This window comes from Hylobates moloch, unplaced genomic scaffold (assembly GCF_009828535.3).
Source record: "Hylobates moloch isolate HMO894 unplaced genomic scaffold, HMol_V3 SCAFFOLD_2, whole genome shotgun sequence".
NCBI classification, from domain to species: domain Eukaryota; kingdom Metazoa; phylum Chordata; class Mammalia; order Primates; family Hylobatidae; genus Hylobates; species Hylobates moloch.
In genome coordinates, this window is record NW_026652277.1 from 64,411,678 (window position 1) to 64,430,077 (window position 18,400).

The window sequence follows — 18,400 nt, forward strand, 5'->3', positions numbered from 1 at the left end:
GTAATAATAGATAAAAAAGCTTAAAGGCATTAAAATATAAAATTAAATTTAAGAACGTTGCCTGGGATCAGTATGCAGGACGAATGGGTGGGCATGCAAGGAGTCAGAGATGTCAGACAGAAGGCCATGGGCCAATGGGTGTCTGAGATAAAGAGGCATCTTTGGAGAGATCTGAACAGCATATCAAAGGAAACAGAAATGGGCTGCAGGGAGGTGCTGCCTACCATGGGGTTGAAGGTGAGTCAATGACTCCATTGCTTCCCTCCTGAGATGATGGTGTGACCCTGAAAAAGACAGACAGTACCGAGGAAGAGCTGATTTGGAAGTGGATGAGGGAGTATATTGATTCAGATAAAAATAAAAAGCATATGAAGCTAGAACCATAGAATGGCAGAGAAAGAAGAGATCTTAGATTTGTCTAAAACAAGATTCTCATTTTATGATGAGTATACTGAGTCTGCAGCAAGCTAAGTGACTTGCAGGTTACACAACTGTGGGCATACTTAGGAGTAAAAATTCGGCCTCCTCCCCGCTGTGCTCTTTTCAACCATATCGCATCATCTCTCCAATTTGATCCATAGCTTTGTGTTCAAGAAAACTACTCTTATGGTCCATGCATTCCATCTCTTCTCTTTCATGATTGAGAAATACGTATTGTATCTAATGTAGAGTTAACAAGAATCAGTAATAGCTAATCTCTTAATTCATTGTATAATTACAAACACAATTATTACTGCCAGCATTGTCATAAAAATTGGTGATATGGACAGTATGTGTCATGCATTTGTACACATATAAATATTAGTACAAGAAGATTCATTCCAGTGTCTCAGATAAGAATAATCATTTTTGTGATGTGGCATGGAAAAATTAAGTACTGGAGAAAGTAATTTGTAGTGATCCTTTAATATGTTAGTAAAATTACTTAACTAGTTAGCTACCTCAGTAGGAAGCTCTAAGTATCTTTCTACATAGCTTGTGATATATTTTAAATATGTATTAAACATCTTAAACTTCACTGATACAGTGTTTAGTAATATGTGCTATGGGTAACTATTTTAATATGTTGGATAGTAAAACTAAATGTAACGGTTCCAACATTTCTCCTGGGAGTGATTTTGGCAGACATATGTTATTCGTCAGAGTTTCCAGCAGAAATCTTAGAAATCAAGAGAAAAAATAGACCCTATTATACCAAACAATGTTGCAAACCACAATAGAAAACAAGTATTTAAAGCTGTTTTTTGTTTTCTTTTCTTTTGTTTTGTTTTGTTTTGGCAGCCCTGAAATAACAAATCTGAAACACTAGAAACGAAGGTGTATTCTGTAATGGAAAAGTCTAATATTGGCATGGCACAATAAATGAGAATATTTAAATTAGAAACAAGAGATTAGGCAAAATCCTTTCTGAAATGAGGGTTCCCCCTACACCCTGAAGTTTTCCTTTAGCTGAGTGGGTGGATTTGACAGTCATTGTTTTGTACACTTTCACTTACTGTAATGAGCTAAAATTTTATTCAAATGTGGCTGACATGAAAGCTGGTGATGGATGTGTAGAATCATTCTTCCAGTTACCACAGCAACATCCTTGTCATCACCAAGCCAGGAGGTATGCTCAAGGTTTAAGGGACAATTTTTCAAGGAAAAGATTTTCAAAATCCTGAAAACTGTCTTTCAATTGGAATAGTGTCCTGAGGAGCAGAAATATGCAGCTACACATATCCTGAAATTTGATGAATTACTGAGGAAAAACTGTGGGATGAGACAAGAATACAGAGGTGATAATACGGGAAGCTTAAGAGGAAAAATTCTTATTAACTCCTTGTCTTTTACAATTCTCTGTTTGAGGCCGGGTGCGGTGGTTCACACCTGTAATTCCAGCACTTTGGGAGGTGGAGGCGGGTGGATCACAAGGTCAGGAGATCGAGACCATCCTGGCTAACACAGTGAAACCCCGTCTCTACTAAAAATACAAGAAATTAGCTGGCATAGTGGCGGGCGCCTGTAGTCCCAGCTACTCGGGAGGCTGAGGCAGGAGAATGGCATGAACCCGGGAGGTGGAGCTTGCAGTGAGCCCAGATCGTGCCACTGCACTCCAGCCTGGGCAACAGTGTGAGACTCCGTCTCAAAAAAAAAAAAAAAAAATTCTCTGTTTGGAAGTACTTCTTATGTTATAATGAAGACTCACTTTCTACAAGGCTGGAGAAAATTACTTGACTAAGTATGAAAAATGCTTTGTTTGAAAGACGTAACTTCTCAAACATAATAAACAAAACGTCCACGCCTTGTGCTAATGGAGATGAAAGCTTTTATAATTAAGTGGTAGCCATGAAGAACAATGATAATTTTATATGGTCTACATTAGACCCGGACTTTTCCAAAGAAGAGAGATAACATAAACAAATCATTGCAAATAGATTTTTACTACTAGTTGTAGAATGTGGCCCTGTTTTACTATGGATAAGAATATATACATGGTTTCCTTTGGAAACTAGAGCTGAAGGCATTACCATGAGCTGCCTTCCACAACCCAAGGAAAAACAAATCCTCAACTCCTTCCTCATTCACAGTTGATAAGACTCTGCTCTGTTAGATTTCTAGTGGCGAATGTAAGAGAACCCCAATTGAAAGCTCACTAGACTATGCCTACCTTCCCAGTGTCTTTAAGAACACTGCTTTCCATTTGTCTGTCAATGAACATTTAGGGTGTTTCCATAGCTTGACTATTATGAGTAGTGCTTCAGGGAGTACCAGTATGCTAATATCTCTTTGAAACAATGGACTATTTATTCAACCTTAAAAAAGAAGAAAATTCTGTAATATGTGACAACATGGATGAACCTTGAGGACATTACACTAAGTGAAATAAGCCAGTCACAGATGGGCACATACTGTGTGATTCCATTTATATGAGGTATAGGCAAATTCATAGAATCAAAGAGTGAAATGATGGTTACCCAGGGCTGGGGTGAGGGGAACTGGGGAGTTGCTTGCTAATCAATGGGCATAAAATTTCAGTTATGTAAAGTGAAAGAGTAGAACTTATCCTACTTATTCTGCTGTGCAACGTGGTGCCTATGGTTAACAATACTGTATTGTACACTTCAAAACTTGTTAAGAGGGTAGATCTCATGTTAAGTGTTCTTATCACAATAAAATAAAATTTAAAAAAATAACAGTGCTTTTTAAACCAGACCTGTCTTTCCTCATTTGTTATACATGGTTGAACTTAAACAAGGTAATGAATAGGTGAGAAAAATAGAGAAGAAAAAATTTAGAGAAGAACTAAAATCAAAATTTTTAAAAAGTTGATGATAATTTTTAAAAAGCATGGTTCATTATAAGGATAATTTATACATTTTATGCAAATAAATGTGAAGCCTTTGAGTATTCCAATTCGAGTAACAGGAATCTCTATACCATTATTTTATGTCAAAGTTTTAGGAATTAAATAGCAAGGAAGCACAGATATAGATGTAGCTAGAAAAAATACCATCCTGACAGAACATGAGGAGAGCCTCACACTTTTCCATAAAACTTACTGTTCACATTCTAGTTTCTTAAAGTCCTAGAACTCATTTAGTGCAATTCCTACCAATGCAGAAGGCCCAGTGGCAGTTCCTCATGCTGGGAAGCTCTTCTCATGGAGTAAATCAGACTTTCTAGCTGGTTTTAGTTTCCAGAGATGTCTGCCTTGTATTTAACCCAAAACTACCTCTCAGCCTTTTCTGTTCAATAGGCAGAGTTCTATGAGAAGCCTACTTCCACTTAAATGGTAACTTTATAGAATCTATTTGAAAGAAAAACCTATTCTACATCACTAGTAAGCTTAAGCCAGATTAAAATGTAAACAAATGTAATTTTTTTGTTTTAGTTAAAAGTAATCAAAAAAGGAGATCATTGGATACTTTCCCTTGCTTTCCGATAAAAGTACAGGGCATCATTTTATCCATCTGGAGATCTTTTAGATTTCTAATAATTTCTAGAGTTAGAGATTCAAAAGCATTCCTCTGTAGTCAATGCCTAAGGCCGGGGCTCTAGAATAAAGACTGGAAATTGTTAAGTCCACAAGCTGAATTCTGTCCACCAATAAGATGTCTTTGACTCCTGTAATGCTTTGGAAAATAAACCAATTTCTTAAACTTTGGTGATTTCAAATTTTTAAAAATCCAGATTCCTGGTTTCTTGAGAGATTGGCAATATCAGACTCATGCTTCCCCGGCAAAAAAAGAGGATCTCAGGCCAGGCGCCGTGGCTCACGCCTATAATCCCAGCACTTTGAGAGGCAAGGTCAAGAGATCAAGACCATCCTGGCCAACATGGTGAAACCCCATCTCTACTAAAAATACGAAAAATTAGCTGGGTGTGGTGGTGCGTGCCTGTAGTCTCAGCTACTCGGGAGGCTGAGGCAGGAGAATCGCTGGAACCCGAGAGGCAGAGGTTGCAGTGAGCCGAGATCGTACCACTGCACTCCAGCCTGGCAACAGAGCGAGACTTCATCGCAAAAAAAAAAAAAAAAAAAAAAAAAAGGAGGATCTCCAGTTTGACACAGTCTCCACCACTCCCTATTGCCCCTTTTAGTAAGACTATACATCCCTGCCATTTATCATTGTATTTTCACTGTTGTTTCCCCAAAACCTAACCTACTTTACTTATTTATATTTCTTGCTAGCCTCTGTAAATACCTGAGGTTGACAGTCCTGTGCTAACCCATGGTTTCAACCATTTTTAAAGCATGAAGACACAATATAATTATGCTTTTGATATCTGTTAATTGAAAAATGGGAAAAAATTATGTAACTTCAGCACTATCTTTAAACAAATTTATCTTTGATAAAACACAACTGTATCTACAAATATTTGTATATTTATATGTGAGAGTAATATTTAGTTCATGGATGATACATAAAGCACACATGAAGCAGTGAACCTTTGCACTAAGTCTTATGTTTTCCCAGGGATCCATAAGCCAAAGGTTGGGAATCACTGGTCCAGTAAAAGGAATTCTGGACTGGGAATTGGGAGACACAAACCTTAGTCCCATCCCCTCATTGAACAGGCTATGATTGGTGATTTGAGGGAAGTCAAATAACCTTTTGTGGCCTCAATTAACCTTGATGTCCTCATGAGCAAAGCAAATAGACTAGATAATTGTTGAGAAATTTCCATCAATAAAACACAATAATATTATGCCTTATGACTCCTTTTACCTACCATAAAAACCCAGACATCTACAAAACTCCCAAAAGTATACTTTGATGGATTAAAGAATTGCCATGGAAAACCTGAAAACACAATGAAAACTAACTCTACCATTTCCAGATTTAGACACAATACCATATTTTCTGTCCCAAACCATGTTTGAAAAACTAGTAGTACATCTGCAAATACATTCTCCCAAAGAGAAGTTCTTATTACAGATACATTTCACTTGAATTCAGATATCTGGGCTACATTTATGAGACATGCAAGTTTATGGAAATGAGCACACAACTACTAAGAGTCAGAGTCAAAATCAGAACCCAGATCCACTTGACTCCAAATCCTGTGCTCAGAGCCTCTACATCCTATTACCACTGTCCCAGGGTTTCAATGCTTAGAGAGCTTAGACTAATGCTAGGTACATAAATGTGGTCAATAAATATTGATAATCTGAGAATGTTTGTAAGTCCAGCACACAATAGATCATTATTTCAGTATATAACGTAAAAAATTTTAATATTATAACTGTAATATTAAAACACTGGGCATCACTCCAACTCATAGTATCTTGCCGTAGAATTTCCTCTGTTAGAGAAGTCTGTAATTGTAGCAAATACAAGTTTCCTACCTAATGTACATTTTCACTTTCTATCTTCTAACAGAATCCTTACTTTGTTTATGACAAATATACACCCAGTTAAAATATACACTCATCAGATTCTCTTGCAGTCAGAAGTTGCCATGAAACCCAGATCTAGCCAAGGATGCAAGTCTTCTGAGTGGGGCTTTCAAGAAAGCTATTGTTTTCCTAATAAAAAAGGACAGATTTGGCTAGTATATGCCTTTTACCTTCATCCTTCCTTACTTGTTGCCCAAAGCATGGACACTTCTCCCTGGAAGGGAAGTGCCCAGGGCATGACCATGATGATAAAAACCACACCTAGGACAGTGAAGAAGGAAGGCAGAAAGAGCATGAATTCTGCCTGGACTTCTTGCTTAGAAAAATAAACCCCAATTGTTATGCTAATACGGTAAATTTTTCATTGTATACAACTGGGTATCCTAATGCATATAAAGATATAGTAATTGATACTCCCAAATTATCAACAGTAAAATAAGAGTTTGATAAATGTGAATTACAGTTCTTAGGGTATTATCATGCCTCTGTCATGAACCACTGCATTTTTAGATACTTTGAGTTATTCATTCTCTAGCTTTACACTAAGCCTAAACAGATCTAGCCCTTGCTGACCTGGACTTTAAACATACTATAGAAATACAGGGAAAATCAATGAGTAATAATGTGAGTAAATCAATGAGTAATAACAAAACATGTTTAGCAAAACAAATTTTTCCAAAGTAGTTTTTTGTGTCAAAAAGTAATAATAATGTCTTGTTTTCCTTTGTTTCCTGATTCAGAGCCTTCTGACCAATATGCCCTAAAGCACTGGTTTGCTCCTAATAGGTCAGAGGTGTGCCAAGCTGCTGCTTCACCTCAGTCCACAGGTCAACTGGGTAGGACCTAGACTGGCCAGAGTCCCCAGGGCTGGTTGCCTTTGATCATAAGAGTCTCGTCCACTTACCTCAATCTACTATGCAAACATTCTCATTGTCTATGCACATGATGAGAAAAGGGTGGGGAAGCACTACCCTATATGACAGCTAGATGCTATCAAAATCATAATGGTGGTGGGAGGAAAATAGCCTATTTATAATACTAGATGGACCAAACATTAGTTTACATACACAACATCATTTTATTCTCAGCAAAATCAAGAATGGTCAATAGGGCAGTTATGTTTATATCAAGGTTCAAGGATGGATGATTTGCCCACTAACACTCACTGCTGAAAAACAGCAGAGCCCAGACTTTCAAATCAAGAATTTCTACATCCACACACCATGCTTTTTTTGACATACCTCTCTATATGATGACATTCCAAGTTTACACAGATCTTTAAAAATAGCGTTTTGATTTCTTTCTCTGAAGAAAATTCAAATGGTTTTCTTTGTTTTCTCTTGTGACTGCCATGCAAACACTAATGTATGTTGAAACTGATACTCTCTTAGAACTTAGCAGGACTGAGAAAGCATAACACTAATCAACATACTTGGCTGTACCAATTTTCTTTTTACAGCTCCCTACCCTTGAAAAGCAGAGAGCCAACCCTTGTTATTTTGTGTGAGTAGAAAAGTGAATTTTTGCCCACCACGCTAGAAATCTCCTCAAAAGTATCTATTAAAAAGTGAACAGAATAAAAGTAAAAGAGTATGCTGCCATTGAGTATGCTTAAATTTTTGTTTTGTTTTGCTTCGTTTTGTCAGAGATTTGTATTGCCTTTCCATACAAGGGAAGAATATAGAGAAATTAAAGAAACTGTCAAAAGTAAACTACATACTTAACAGATAAAAGAAAATATAAATTTTAATCCACAGGGCAATCACCGTCAAGAGATATTATTGAAATAAACAAAATTTAAGTTTCCTAGCCTTGTTTTAGAAAGCTGGGCAACCAATAGATTTCAATGGCTAGAAGTGATACTTTACTTTCTTTATAACAATGCAGAAACAAAGAGGATACATTCATAAAAATAGGGAGGTATGGTAAGATCCATAAGTAGCTAATATAGACAGATTAAAAAGCATAGGCGGCGGTGGCGGGGGGGAGGGGGGAGAATACTACTTTAGAAACTTCAATTTCATCTTCAAATGATAAAGATTAGCTAAAAATATGAAGAATAAATCTAGCTCCTGAAAAAATAATAAAAAGAAATTTTATCCCTGTAAAAAAAAATAATAAAAAATAAATAAATAAATAAAAATAAAAAGCATAGGCAATATCTAACGTATTAACCAGAATATTAATTCTCTGTTCAGAAAACAAGAACATAATGGAATGGTTGAGCATGCACGGCATAAAACGATATATGTAAGCAAACATGAGTTACAGAATATAATACATGAAATGGTTACCAGAGGTGAGGTTGTGGCAGGTTTAGAATATTATGTTTAAAGACATGGGCTGCAGATCCAGAATACCTGGGCTCAATTCCAGGCTCTACTGTTTATCAGTTGGGTGATGTTGGCACACTTAAATTTTTAGTATACAAAAATGGTTACTTTCTTGATCCTATCAACAGTTAAGATGGTAATGCAGGGTAGCCAATCATATACCCAAAAGATGCAATCCTGAACTCCCTAATCCTTAATGTTGAAATCCTAAAAGATCAGAACCCCTAAAGCTAATATCCTAAACATTGCAATCCTAAAAGTATAATTCTGGAAAAAAAATTTTTTAATCTTTAAAGATATTTACATTTTTAAAAGGTGACTTATTTGATAAACAACATGACAGAACACTCCATAAGCCACTTTACACAATAAAACAGCCAAATAAAACAGCATAAACACTCAGGTATACTAATGACAGTCACAGGGGTATAACAGTTAAGATGAGAGGAACTATATTTATAGAGAAATAGGGTCAAAAAGGGAAATGTATATATATATCCCTCTAACTGGTAATTGTGTGCACCCAGCTTTATGTAATTGCAATCATCCGAATTACTATGATGAACAACCTATGTCTTTTGACAAGATTGATCAAAAACCAAGATGGCTGAGATAGGAAAAAAACAAAACAAAACATATGACGAGTCACGACCCACAAGAGCCAAGATTTTGAGAAATTTTGTCTTTCACAAGTGCAGATGTATGAAAAGGACACCTCTTCATTTATTGAGGAAGTTTCAGTGTTTTTATATACATGTACAATGCTTACACACAAAGTCAATGTTGTGATAATGTAGTTTTGTGGAGTCAAATTTGAAAAAAAAAAAAACATTAAATCAGTTAGAACTCTTTGAAAGTCTCTACACATTTTATACTTCCAATTTATACTGGATGTTGGTAACATGGCTCAGGCTGAAGAAGCCTCAGGATTCTGGGGATCAATGATGTAAGTGCTGGAGTCTAAAGTCCAGCAAGCCTGGAGTTCTGATGTCTAAGGCAGTAAAAGAAAAGTCTGTCCCAGCTCTCAGAGACAGACCAATTTGCTTTCTGTATTATTATAGTTCTATCCCGGCCCCAGCTGTTTGGATGGTGCCCACCAACACTGAGGGTTGATCTTCCCCACCAAACCCACTCAGGCTCACACACTCATTTCCTCTGGAAACACCTTCACAGACACACCCAAAATAATGTCTTACCAGATTTCTAGGTATTCTTTAATACAGTCAAGTTGACAAGTAAAATTAAGTCCACAAGTCCACCCCTTGTCAACTTGACAACCATGCACATCTTCTTAAACCATACTTAATTTCCAAATAAAGACAATAACAAGAAAATGGTTCCACCAAACATGATTCAACTACCCCGTGTTTGTGATTTTCAGGATTTTAGATGTTAGGAACTTAGGCTTCAGGGATTTTGATCTTTCAGATATCAACACTTGGAACTGGTGTTCAGAAATGTGTCTTTTAGGATTATCCAAACCTGTAAAACTAAAGCACTATTTAAAAAGTAGAATTGTTATTCAATTGTTAATCGATTCCTTATTTTCAATAATTCTTTTTAACCAAATTTTCATCAACCACAAAATGTGCCTGAGGCATACAATAAATTTTGCCACTCAGTAATAAGAAAGCCAAAACTATACATCGGAATAACATGAGTGCAAACCTTATGCCAACTTTCCAACAGCAAACTGTAGGCAAGTTCGCTGTAAAAGCCAGGCTAACCTAGTTCCAGCACACACAAAGCACATTTGGAAGGCAATTCAGTTCTTCCAATATGTACTGGGATATCCTTTCCTATTCTACAAGACCGAGTCAGAGTCACCACTGCCCCAATACTATGCTTTTTATCCTGAGATGTAAATCAATAATCATTTCAGCAGCTAACTGAAAACATAAATGCTTCTTTTTAGTACATTTTTGATTTCTCAACACACTTAGTAAGAGGTAAGTCTATACTGGCCGAGTAAGTCTATCTTCAGAAATAAAGTCCTATTGGTCTTCACAAAGGCTGAAAAAATGTCTGTTCCAGTGGTAAGTTTGAATATGTCAAATTTAAGTAACATCTTTACCCTGTTTAAAGTATATATCCAAAGTTAATCTAAGCTGCAATGTGTATTTAGTATTATAAGGTGTCTCTAAAACTTAAAAATATGCTAAAATTTCCACAAATTCTTAATTTTTAATCTTTAATTTCTGAGTTTACAAATTTTCCTAATATTAGTATGAATGCACAGAAGTATTTTAAAAGCAAGAACATGCAATATCCTAAGCAACCATAAATAGAGAAACTAATTAAAAAATGAAGTGCTGGGCCAATGAACACCTTGAGTGAATATCAAATGAATATTCTTACAGCATGATTTCAGTTCCAAAAGTACCATAGCAACATATAAATGTTTAAAAAAGCTATCCAAATAACCTTGGTTAAAACATGTCATCTCGTTATCTGTTTCCAAAATTATGCTTCTTAGGAATAACTTTTAATTAAATTCTCCTAGCATTCAAACTTACTTTGAATCCCAGCACTCTTCCAAGCACTGTATAAATCATATTAAGACTTTCTAAGTTGATATTTATTGATGGCCAAACACACACAATCACATATAGTGTTATACTTAATGAAATGGCTTTAAGCTTTTCTTAAATGGATTTTAAGTTGGCAAATAGGTTTTATACCGAGCAAGAAAATGTTTCATTTCTGTGGAAACTTCATTCAATTTCCATCTTCACAGGGTTTCATTTTCTGTAACCAACCATAAGAAAGGTCAACAGTGGGCACAAAGTAAAGTTCACACGCATGACAGACTAAGGTTTACAGCTGCACATCCTGCTCCTGAGAAGTCTGGACACTCCTCCCAGAGAGGCCCAACAGAGGACAAGAGGAAAAGATGGAGGATATATAAGCTGCCTCAGCTGCAACTTCCTGAATGAAGAAGTCTTCATACACCTACACCCACACACACACACACACACACACCAGCAAATGAATGGAAATGTGGTACATTTTTAAAGTACTCACATTTCACATAGAACTTTTAATAACTTCTTACTTTCAGATAGACACAGGCTCAATCCATACTCATGGAAATTAGCTTTACACAAAATATAAATAATAATATTGAATTTGATACAAAATAACATGAATGCCTTCATAAGTTACATTGCAGTTATTATTGGAAGTGAAGGTAGTTAGATTTTATGATGTTTAATCATATTTCCCTAAAATTAGCAGAACCTACTTTACTGGGATGTTTAGGTATTATTCTGGATAATACCAATTAATTCAAATTCAAAATAAAATAAGAAAAGTCAAAATATAAGGCTGGGCGTGGTGGTTGATAGTTGTAATCTCAGCACTTTGGGAGGCCAAGGAGAGAGGATCGCTTGAGCCCAGGAGTTTGAGACCAGCCTGGGCAACATAGTGAGACCCCATCTCTATTTAATTAAAAAAAAATACACTTACACACACATATGTAATATATGTGTGTATATATGTGTATGTATATATAAGTATATATGTTATATATACACATGTGTGTGTGTGCATGTGTATATATACATATACATGTATATACACGGACTCATATATGATATATATTATGTATATACACATGTAGATATACATACTGGACATATATATACACACACAGGTATATATACATTGGAAATTGGAATTATATATATTTTATATATATATATATAAAACACTACTGAAAATGGCAACTTCCAATCCTATAATATTGTGTAACATCTCAAAGAAACAGTTTTTAAAGTTTGAAATGACCATCTCACAGAGAATATATCAATAGAAACTCTTTGAATAGGATGTACTACATTTTATTTTTCCTTACAGATAATACGCTCTGTATTTTGCTATTTTAACAAGGTCTAGACTCTAAGGAATATTAATTAGACAAGCAATTAGAAGGGAGGCCATGTCACTACCATGCCATTGCAGAAAAATACTGCAATGGAAACCTCTAATCCCATAGGCCAGGGGTCCCCAACCCCGGGCTGCAGACAGGTACCCGTCCGTGGCCTGTTAGGAACCGGGCACAGCAGGAGGTGTGCAGTGGGCAAGCAAGCATTACTGCCTGAGCTCCACCTTCTGTCAGATCAGTGGCAGCATTCGATTCTTATAGGAGTGTGAACCCTACTGTGAACTGCACATATGAGGGATCTAGGTTGCATGCTCCTTATGAGACTCCAACTAATGCCCGATGATGTGAGGTGGAACGGTTTCATCGTGAAACCATGCACCTCCATCCCTGTTCCCTGATGGCAGCCCTTGGTGCCAAAAATGTTGGGGACTGTTGCTATAGGCTGGCTAGCATTCATCAGGCCTCATGAAATTCCAAACAACTCCAGTGAAGATGGTTACCTCCTCTTCCCAAAACAGTATTTATTTTGAAACCTGTTTCGTGTATCAGTGATGTTTGTGTCCCATATCTTTGTTAGACACTCACCCGTAATTTTCTGCAGCAAAGGTGACAATTCAGATTCCTCACAGAAGACCTGAGCCAATGCTTTCTTGACTTTTTCTTCTGCTTCACACAGGTCTTTGTCTACTGTGAGCTCTCCAGTGACAGAATAAATATATATGAGAAGGATCAGCAGTTCCTCAGGGCTGTAGTCCTCATTGGTTCTCTGGGTTACAGGCTTAATCATGGGCAACAGCTGATTTAACACGGTGGACATTGCTGACTCCCCAATGCTCTAAAATAAAAAATGATATGAAAATATGTCAATCTTGTACAAAGACATAATTTATGGATTACATTAGTCTAATGATAGCTTTCAAACAAGTCTGTGTATGATATTTACTGACTGCATCACTTTTTATTTGTGTGTTTCTTGTCCTGGAGAGAACACTACAAGAAGTTTGGAATTAGAGTTTTTGTTTTGAAAGTCCTAATTTATAAAATGGCTAGTCAAGTTGTAGGTTCCATTATATCATCTTAATATTGCTTAAACAAATAGAAGTCCATTAATTTTAAAGAAAAAAAAGTAAGTACTTCAGATACTTGAAATTTTAAAGAAAAATAGTATATTTATAAGATAATATTGTTTAACAAAAAAAAAACATGGCAGCATCTATATATCCAAATGAATGCTGACACTACTTCAGAGGAATCACCTCAGATTTTCCAGCATATTCTTTATAATAGTCTCTATATCAGCAAATATTAGCCAGAGTACTTTTTAAAACAACAAAAAGTCACTTTCTGCTAAATCTGATGAATAAAATACAGAATCACACAGGGTAATGTCACTTAGGGTTCAAAATTTCTTTGAGTGAGTCAGTAGATAACTCGCATTAAATTAAAAAAAAATTGCCTTTATATCTTCCACAACTTCTCGAGTGATATTTAGCAGAGGATTTCAAAATACTTTGAATGTGATAACAGCACTGTATTACTGGAGTAACTGTATAAGTTCCCAGAAACTGTATATATTTCTATCATAAATTCTGAGATTTTGGTGGATACAGAAATCCTCATCTTAAATAATATGATTTAACACCTCTTAAAATATAAAATAATCCTATAGAAAAACTCTACACTTTGCATTTATATTCAATACAAATTGAATATTATATTCAAATCAGGGGCCAAATTAATACAACTTGCAACTTACATTATTCATTCAGAAGCATTCATCGAGCATCTACTACGTTCTAGGCACTAGGTCTAGGAATACAGCAGTGCACAAAACAAATTCCATGCTTTCATAGAGTTTACATTCTAGTTAGAGAAAACAATTAAAAAGCAAAAGAAGTAAAACATAAACAGCAGCCCGCCCTTATCCATGGTTTTGCTTTCCATGGTTTCACTTACCTGTGGTCCAAAAATATTACATACAGTAAGATATTTTGAGAGAAAGATAGAGAGAGACCCCATTCCTATAACTTTTAGTATAGTATATTATTATAACTGTTCTAATTTTTAGAACAGTATATACAGGATTCAGGACTATGCATAGTTTCAGGAATCTACTGGGAGTCTTGGGTCTTAGAACATATCCTGTGCAGATAAGCAGGGACTAGTGTAGTATATTAGAGTAGTTAAGTGCTATAAAGAAAAATAAAGCAGGAAAGGAAACAACATCTTAAGATGTGGGTCTGTGTGTATGAATATGCACACACAGTTCGGGGCTGCAGTGAGCTATGATTGTGCCAGTGCACTCTAGCCTGCACAAAAGAGCAAGACCCTGTCTCTAAAAAAATTTTTTTTAATGCTCAAAGAAGAAAAGTTTTATTGTGGATACAGTTTACATAGGAAAAGTCACGTTAAAAGGAAATATTAGAATAAAGAAATACCAATAGAAACTCTTCCTCTTTTTGAAGAGAAAGTTAACAGCAAACAGCTCAGTGTTGTTCTGTGCTGAAATGATTACCAAAATGAGCTTTTCTAGTCAAGCCATTTCCACACCTGGAAACATGTGGATAGATCATCTCAAGGTTAAGGTTCACAATTATATTTTATACACAAAAAACAGCTGTTACCATTTATTTCCACTAAAAATCTTGGATGTTCACAATGTACCATAGAAAAATAAAATGTTCAGTCCTTGGAATGGACGAGGTAAAAATGGAAAAGAACACTACAGAGATTTTACTGTCACATGGTGACAAGACACAATTTACCAAGTGTAAACACACAAGTGGTTCCAAAGGACCAGGGGGCCAAAAGTTTTGAAGACACCCTAGTGCTGCCCTGTAGCTTCAGAAGTCTCTCTAGAGCAGGGGTGTCCAATCTTTTGGCTTCCCTAGGCCACATTGGAAGAAGAACTGTCTTGAGCCACACATAAAATATACTACCACTAATGACAGCTGATGAGTTTTTTAAAAATTGCAAAACAATCTCATAATGTTTTAAGAAAGTTTATGAATTCCTGTTGGGCTGCTGCATTCAAAGCCATCCTGGGCCACATGCAGCCCATGGATCATGGGTTGGGCAAACTTGCTCTAGAGGAACCCTCAAGTGTTTCTTTGCTTAATAAGCTGCCAAAAGTAATTTAAAAGAAAAGAGTCCTGTGGTTGGCCTGTTAAAGGAAGGTCATGAAGGCTGCAGCTTTCATTTTTACTGTTTACTCTGCCACTAACTCCTTGGATGACAATAAACAGATTCTTTTATTGCTTTATGTCCCATTTCTAGAAACCAGCTGTATACATAAAGCATCTATCCTACAGGAGCCCTCTGGGTCTCCCCCCCAGAGCAAAATGATTTTTTAAAATACAGTCATACAAAGTTTATGTAGTTTTAAATTAGAATAGAATAATCATCATGATCATTTGTAAAGATTCATTCACTAACATCTGGCCTTCAGAGCTTCATTTTCAAGTCATTGGTCTATGATATGTGCAAGAGAATAAAATCCCTCATTAGTGATACCCTATCAGTATTCTGTTGTACATACCAATTTCTAAACTTACATTCTAAATCTGTTTAATGCATCCCAAGAAGCCTATAACTGATCTGAATACAAAGTCAGGAATATTGACCAGTCTTAAAGAGCCATCAGAGATGGCGGAATAGAGATTCTGTTTCAAAAAAGCTAGATTCCAACCCTGATTGTTCCTCTAACTCCTTAACTTCTCAGGATCTCTTCCTTCTAAAATGACACGATCTGATCAGAGGATGGCTGGGCAATAAGTCATGCCATGCCCAGGTCTTCATTTTCACTTTCTTCCCCTTTTCCTTTTTTAAAAACTTTACCATTGTTGTGAGGGCAGCGATTCATACTCTTACTGCTGGCTACTTAGCAAAACATAAATGCTCAAAAAAGGCCAGGTGTGGTGGCTCATGCCTATAATTCCAGTACTTTGGGAGGCCAATAGGGGAGGATCACTTGAGGCCAGGAGTTTGAGAACAGCCTGGGCAACATAGTGAGACTCCTGTCTCTACATAAAACAAAAAACTAGCTGAGCATGGTAGCATGTGCCTGTAGTCCCAACTACTCAAGAGGCTGAGGCAGAAGGATCACTTGAACCCACAAGTTTGGGGCTGCAGTGAGCTCTGATTGTGCCAGTGCACTATAGCATGCACAACAGAGCAAGACCCTGTCTCTAAAAAAAAAATTTTTTAATGCTCAAAGAAGAAAAGCTTTATTGTGGATACAGATGGACAAATCCAGAAATAATTGTAGACATGCATGTAACATGGGCTGGCATGGACACATATATTTCCTACTCTGTCCACTGGGAAGTAGTGCTCACTCAGTAGCAATGATCACAGCCAGTGGCCAGATCTTAGTTTCTAATATCATTCTCCAATAAAAGGAAACAGAATCCTCAGAGAAGTGATTCTAGGGATGGGGAAAGGAAAATTCAAGATGAGTCTGCAAGGTCTTTTTTAAAAGTAAGAAAGTGCTAACAAACCAAAATGATAAGCACAAGTCAAAAGGACACACAAGCCAAATGTAAGACTTCCCAGTGACCAAAGCTGGAACAACGTGAACCCCAAAATAAATAAAGTAGTATTTGATTTTGACCCAAAGTATACAATAAATATATGTCAGTCCATATTGATATAAATGAGTGGTTGGATTAATAAGTATAAATGTAGAGGAAGAGACAAATCTTCCTTAAGGAATTCCAAGTAACCTATGTAGATACTTTTACCTTCAGGAGGTAGAGCTTAATTCTCCCTATCCCTTGAATATGGGCTGCACGTAGTGACTTGCTTCTAAAACGTAGAGTATTTTTGGAAGAGAGAATGAAGGCGTATCTTTACCTTAGCATAACGAGTGATAAAACATATTGATATCATGTCCCTAAGATGATGCCATCTTCCCTAATGTGATTTGATGAGAATGGTGCTTCACCTTTCCAGTATTCTTCCCCAGAACCCATAACCCTAGTCTAACCATGACAAAAGCATCAGACAAATCCCAACTGAGCAACATTCTACAAAATGCCTGGCCAGTACTCCTCCAAACTATGAAGATCATGAACAATCAGGAAAGACCCAAAATCTGTCACATGCCAGTTGAAACTGAAAAAAAAAACCTAACTACTAAATGTAATTGTAGTATCCTGGATGGGCTCTTGGAATAGTAAAAGGACTTTAGGGGAAAATTAATAAAATCTGAATGAAGTCTGGAGTTTATAGTTAATGTACCCATGTTACTTTATTATATTTGATAAATGTACCACAGTAATATAAGATTCTAACAATAAGGTAAAGAATATATAGAAACTATACTATCTTGGGAACTTTTCTGTAAATCTAAAGCTATTCTAAAATAAAATGCTTAGGGAAGGTAAAGGAGGGAGAAGGAAGGGGACAAGAAGAAAGTAAGGGGAAGGGAGGGCAAGGATGAGAAATAAAGACTTCATAGTCAGGAAGAACTCCTCACAACCAGAGCCATCAGCCAAGATAAGGGACTGACCCAGGAGGCAGTAAAGTCTCCATCAATCGCAAAGAGAGGCAGGGTGGTCATCTGCCCAAGATGAAGCAAAGAGAACCCTGTGCCACTTTGGCTTGGAAGATAAACTAGACTAGACCCTCCTAGTGCTATCCATAAAAGCATGGCTCCAAACTGAATGTTTACACATTTTCTGCTCTTCTCTATTCTTAGAATGGAACCTCGACAATAAGGAAGAAAAAAAATCCGTGACTCCACAGATCGAAAACGTTTTAAAGGCAGAAGATAGAATCTCAAGAGGATTAATAATAAGAATGTGGGAATAAGATAATATGCTTGGGTTTCAATCCAGGCTGTACCAATTACTAGCTGTATGACCTTGGGCAAATTATTTACCTTCTCCAAGTCTCAATTTCCTCATCTGTAAAATGGAAACAATACCATAAATGCCTGAATATTAGACAATCCTATATCACAGCCATCCATGTGCATAACATTGGGACAATTGCTTAAACTACTTTGTGGTTTCAAATGATGTAATCCCCACAATAGGGTAGTCTTTGTAAAGAATCAAATATAAGGTGATGCCCTATTTTCTGAGGGCCAATTTGGGGAAAGTACCTGATTTAGGAATATATAATCATAGCTTTTGCTTTATCAGGTTGTTCTGAAGATGTAACATCAGAAGTGAATTACACAACCAGTAAATATAAAATATTACTACCACAACTCCCACCTACTACCCCACAGGCTCCTTTCTTAGAACTGATTAAGATGGTTGGAAAGAGAATTAGACCTTCTAAGAAGAGGAA

At 36.4% G+C, this 18,400-nt stretch overlaps 1 protein-coding gene across 2 annotated transcripts in view; it reads right to left on the reverse strand.

Annotated features, from left to right (window-relative positions):
- The window catches only part of SCFD2 (sec1 family domain containing 2), a 500,388-nt gene that overhangs the window by 255,966 nt on the left and 226,022 nt on the right, over window positions 1–18,400 (reverse strand). For both annotated transcript variants that reach the window (XM_058434181.1, XM_032150992.2), the window contains exon 5: window positions 12,686–12,935. In XM_058434181.1, coding sequence (XP_058290164.1) covers window positions 12,686–12,935 — 250 coding nt within the window. The remainder of the gene's footprint in view (window positions 1–12,685; window positions 12,936–18,400) is intronic.